Consider the following 5,649-nt stretch of genomic DNA (forward strand, 5'->3'; position numbering starts at 1 on the left):
ATCTAAATTCCGCGCGACCGGAAGTGCCCTGCGGCTCCAGGCGCGCTCAGCCCTCGCCACCGAGACGACACGCGCGGGCTGGAGCGTCGTCGGGCTTGTCTGGCCCACCGAGGACTCGACTCGCTGTCCCGCTGACGTCATGCGCGCGCGACGGCTTTGGCCCCGGAGGACTCGACTCGCCGTCCCGCTGACGTCATGAGCGCGCGACGGCTTTGGCCACACGAGTTGATGGGCAGCACCCGGGCTGGGTCTCTCTCAGCGTGGTCCCGGGCAACGCGTTCGGGTGGGCACGACCGGAAGTGCCCGCAGTGGCCTCGCCCTGCCCCATGAGACTGGGCAGTTGCCCGAGGGGCGCCGGGGGAGACCGGGGTCTGCAGCTGGCGGTGAGTCCCGGCCTCCCCCTCCTGGGAAATGCAAATAGAGACGCCGCCTGCAAGGGTCCTTGTGCGGCTTGGAGCAGGCGGTGCAGGTCAGGTGTCCTCAGGGCTCTCAAGTTCATTGACTTTGGGGTGGGGGGGGTGCATGCAGTTAATCTTTAGGAATATCACAAAATCGCCCCATCCGGAGCTTCTGATCGTAATGCACTCATTTACTCATTTACTCATTTTGTATGGACGCAGTAAGAGGTACAGTAAGAGTTTCCTGGGGACATCTCGCTGTAGCTCTCAGACTACAGTGCTCAGGCCAGATTAGTCTTTCCTAACCTTAGCAGGGTCCTAATCCAATTGTTACTCCTTGGATCGTGACAGAATTTGTCTAAGACCATGCTCTTAACTTAATGGTTACGAATATAAGTTTAGGGGCTGGAGCGATAGCACAGCGGGTAGAGTGTTTGCCTTGCATGCAGCCGACCCGGGTTCGATTCCCAGCATCCCATAGGGTCCCCTGAGCACCTCCAGGGGTAATTCAGAGTGCAGGTAATTCGGAGTGCAGAGCCAGGAGTGACCCCTGTGCATTGCCGGGTGTGACCCAGAAAAAAAAAAAAAATATATATATATATATACAATGTATATATACATATATATATAAGCTTAAGTATTATGTATTACGCTCGAGCAAATTGATGAGCGACAGAATGACAGTGATACAGTGATATATTAAGTACATATATAGTAACTTAATATATAATTTTATAAGTTAAGTATTATGGTGCTTGGCCTGGCCTGTTTTGATACCAGGGTAGCTCACAGCTTGCCCTGAGTCTATCCAGCCCCTGGTCGGGACCCTGCTTTGGGGATGCTAGGAAGTAAGGGCAACTGAGACAAGTCAACTGAGAAACAGATGCCCAGGAGTGAATATTATTCAGAGTCAGTTAACTCCCAAGTTACAAATCATCATCATCATCATCCATTTGATCATCAAATTTCTCGAGCAGTCTCAGTAATGTCTCCATTCGTCCTAGCCCTGAGATTTTAAAAGCCTCTCTTTACTCATCCTTTTCAATGGTGCCGCATTAGAGGCTCTTTCAGGGTCAGGGGAATGAGACCCAGCATTGTTACTGGTTTTGGCATATGAATACGCCACGGGGAGCTTGCCAGGCTCTCCCATGGGGGCAAGAAACTCTCAGGAGCTTGCCAGGTTCTCCCAGAGGGAGAACTAGGCTATAAGATGTCTTCCGGGAGCTTGGTTTTAAGTCTCTGGATGTTGACCATTGGTGGGATTACACGGCGCTGGGGACAGTCCCTGGGTGTGACCGCCTAGCTACTGGAAAATGGGGAATCTGGGCGGAAGAGGCTCCGTCGCAATCGGAGCAGGCTTGGAGGTCTCAGCCCCAGGTCCCACACACCTGGGTTCCTCTGCCAGTACCTTCATGCGTGAGGCTCATCCGAATGTGTGGAGAGGGGCCTTGAGCATGGCTGTGGCTAGGCTCCGAAGGTCTTCGGCCACGGGAGCTCTGCTCGGGGCAGGGAGGAACGCTGGAGCCCACCCCCTCTGAGGGGCCCCGGGGAAGACAGCTAGGCACGCAGGCCAGAGACTCTCTGCCCACAAATAAAAGAAAAAAAGTTACAAAAGCATAGCATTAATTGTCTTCATGTGTCTATGCAGAAAGGACATTGCTTTAAAGTAATTATGCAAAGGACACAAGGGAAAGAGAAAGGCAATATTTCCCTTACAATTACAAAATTCAGAGTCCTTAGAAGAATCTGATCTGACAAGTCATAATAGGGTCTGATTTGGGGATAATGGTGATTAACCGGTAGGAGAAGCCGAGCACAGAGAAGAGGTTACAGATAAACACAGAGGGATGGGAGTGCCTCGGGAGCACTGTGATGGGTGTAACCCAATAAACCTAAGCTCCCTGCCGCAAGGGAGAAAGGACAAACCAATGCTTATTTGCCACAGCGAAGTCCTCACTTCCTCTTCCAGATGGGGCCAGGGTGATACGAAGAGAGCTGGGCCAAGTAATAGATTGACCAGCCAAATAAGCTAAGCTTGTCATTTCCTACCCGAAAACTAGGACTTTTTTTCAAGTTCCTGCTAATTTCTTTTTTTTTTTGGGGGGGGGGGGGCTCACACCCGGCGATGCACAGGGGTTACTCCTGGCTCTTCACTCAGGAATTACCCCTGGCGGTGCTCAGGGGACCATATGGGATGCTGGGATTAGAACCCGGGTCGGCTGCGTGCAAGGCAAACGCCTTACCCGCTGGGCTATCGCTCCAGCCCCAAGTTCCTGCTAATTTCTTTGCTTCTACAGTTTATTCTCTAAAGCAACAAACAGTGGTGCTAGAGCGATAGCACAGCAGGTAGAGCATTTGCCTCGCACGTGGCCGGCCCGGGTTCGATTCCCAGCATCCCATAGGGTCCTCTGAGCACAGCTAGGAGTTATTCCTGAGTGCAGAGCCAGGAGGAACCTCTGTGCATCACCAGGTGTGACCCCCTCCAAAAAAAAAAAGCAACAAACGTGTGTGTGTGTGTGTGTGTGTGTGTGTGTGTGTAAGCCTCCATAACTCTTAGGGAAAAAAAGCAGCTCTGTGGGGTGATGACTGTTTCATATTAGTAAAAACGTTTCAGATTGCCCTTTTTAATGACCATCTTGTCTTTTCCTCCAGAGCACTGCAACTCGCTCCGTATATGTGCGTGTATGAGCAGGAAGAGACTTAAGAGAAGTGGATTCCAGCGATCCTGAGTCATTGAGGTGGGCTCCTGCGAGATCCACAGCTTCTGCCCAGGCTTTGAAGCATTTTCCTTAGGCCTCGAGGCTGGGGTGCATGTAAGGAGAAGATGACCTTTCAGTTTAACTTCGAGATACCAGATCACGTGAGAACTGAGTTGACACCCGTTGCGGGTGGAGCTCTGACCCAGGATTCCTCAAAAGACTCTTCGGTCTCAGGAAGCCGAAAGGATCAACAGAGAGATGGAAAGTACTCACCTGCGTCCCAAGAAACGGCAGCTAAAAGTCCCCGTAACGGGGAGCCACGTGAAGAACGGACCAGCTTGAGAGTTGCCAAAGAGCACCCCATGCCTAGTGACCCCAAGAAAGTGTTGGAGAAGAAAGTCCTGGAAACGGTCCCCGGCCTGGAGGATGTTGGCCTGACCCTGATAAAAACCGCCTCGTTGACCGAGAACTTCCCGGGAGAGAACATTATCTCGAGGACTTTTTCTGCTCACTCCGATCTAATTCCCGGGGTGTATGAGGGGGGTTTGAAAATCTGGGAGTGCACCTTTGACCTCTTGACTTATTGTACTGAGTCCGCCGTGCAGTTTGCCGGGGCGAAGGTTTTGGATCTGGGGTGCGGCTCCGGCTTGCTGGGTATAACCGCGCTCCGGAGGGGAGCCCGGGAAATTCACTTTCAGGATTATAACAGCACAGTGATCCAGGAAGTGACCATCCCTAACGTCGCAGCCAACGCTGCCCCGGAAGCCGCAGACGAGGACCCCGGGGAAGTGCTACGATGCGGGGGTCCAAAGGGAGCCCCCAGGCCTGGTCGCTGCCGGTTCTTTTCCGGGGAATGGTCTGAGTTCTGCAAGGTGGTCCAAAGCCCAGGAGAGCCCTTCGAAAAGTACGATCTCATTCTCACTTCTGAAACCATTTACAACCCGGATTACTACGAGGCTCTGCACCGGACGCTGCAGAGCCTGCTAGCCACGGAGGGCCGCGTGCTCTTGGCCAGCAAAGCGCATTATTTCGGCGTCGGCGGAGGTGTCCATCTGTTCGAGCAGTTTGTGGAGGAACGGGACGTGTTTGAGACGAGAACGCTCAAAATCGTGAGCGAAGGACTGCAGAGATGCGTCCTTGAAATGACGTTCAAAGGTTCCCGTTGAGGGGGCTGGAGCGATAGCACAGCGGGGAGGGCGGTTGCCTTGCATGCAGCCGACCCGGGTTCGATTCCCAGCATTCCATAGGGTCCCCTGAGCACCGCCAGGAGTGATTCCTGAGTGCATGAGCCAGGAGTAACCCCTGTGCATCGCCAGATGTGACCCAAAAAGGAAAAAAAAAAAAAAGGTTCCCGTTGAGGGTCACTGAGTGACAGGCAGGAAATAAAGAAGCCGAATAACCTCACACTGGCTTTGGGTGTCTGAGTTGTGCTTTGCTGTTATTTCGCTCTGAAATGGTGCTTCCGCTAAATTTTTGTTTCTCCAAGTCAGGGGCCAACCCTTAACCCCTCGCGTGCTTACTTGGTGAACCCAACAGGGAAGGAATGTGCATGTTTTCCTGGTTCTGTGTTAGTTTGGTTCACCAGGAGATTTAGTGCCGTTTCCTATCCTAGGTTCACTCCAAGCAACCTTTGTTGGCAGCCAGAGCTGATTCACTTCCCCTGGGTCAAATGTCATGGGCTGGGAGGTAGCTAGCAACTCAAGAATCCACTTTGGAGGCTGTAGTGATGGCACAGCGGGGAGGGCGTTTGCCTTGCGCACGGCCGACCCGGATTCGATTCCCAGCATTCCATAGGGTCCCCCGAGCACCGCCAGGAGTAATTCCTGAGTGCAGAGCCAGGAGGAACCCCTGTGCATCGCCGGGTGTGACCCAAAAAGAAAAAAAAAAAAATCCACTTTGGATGAGTGTAAAAGCATCTTGATGTCTTATCCGGTTGCTTCAGAAAGAGCAAATCTGCAGAAGAGGGTCAGCCAGGCTCGGGGGTCCCTGTGAATGGCTGGAATGTCCCTTGTCCAGTATCCAGTAGGGGGTAAATTGTGGCCCATGTGTCACCTCTAACTGCCACCGGTTCCGACCTCACCTTCCTGGGGAATGCAGGGTCAGATAAGCCGAAGGTTTGGCCCATGATCTGGGGGAAAGGTCCTAAGGGAAGCAATGAATAAATAATATTAGATACAAAGAGGATGGGAAAGGAAAAATAAATCCCCTTTTGGAAAGAAACCGAAAACAAAAGGAAAAAAATTCGGGTGAGAATCCAGTGTGGGTGTCGGCCACCAGCCTGTACACTAGGGGGCGCTGCGGTACGTGAGATCCGACAGCAGGTCTGGGTTTGGGGGATTGTTTTTAAAGGGAGGGTTCCCAAGAAGGACGCAGGGGGCCTTAGAGCTCACTCCCAGGAGTACTAGGTCAGCCAGGGCCCAGCGGTGCTGGAGTCACTAGGACCAGAGGGGACAGAACTCAGGGTCTGTCCTCATCCCAGCTCTGTCCCTGGCCCCTGCAGTAAATTGGGACAGTCTTGGGGGAACACCCCCCCACCCCCCACCCCTTTCCTT

At 52.8% G+C, this 5,649-nt stretch overlaps 1 protein-coding gene across 1 annotated transcript; it reads left to right on the plus strand.

Annotated features, from left to right (window-relative positions):
* The first annotated feature begins 147 nt into the window (after window positions 1–147).
* Window positions 148–4,492, plus strand: METTL18 (methyltransferase like 18). Its single transcript, XM_004613850.2, has 2 exons — window positions 148–383; window positions 3,051–4,492. The coding sequence occupies exon 2, from the start codon at window positions 3,223–3,225 to the stop codon at window positions 4,261–4,263; it is 1,041 nt and encodes a 346-aa protein (XP_004613907.1). The 5' UTR covers window positions 148–383; window positions 3,051–3,222; the 3' UTR covers window positions 4,264–4,492.
* Window positions 4,493–5,649: the final 1,157 nt, after the last annotated feature.

Source organism: Sorex araneus, chromosome X (assembly GCF_027595985.1).
Source record: "Sorex araneus isolate mSorAra2 chromosome X, mSorAra2.pri, whole genome shotgun sequence".
Lineage (NCBI taxonomy): Eukaryota > Metazoa > Chordata > Mammalia > Eulipotyphla > Soricidae > Sorex > Sorex araneus.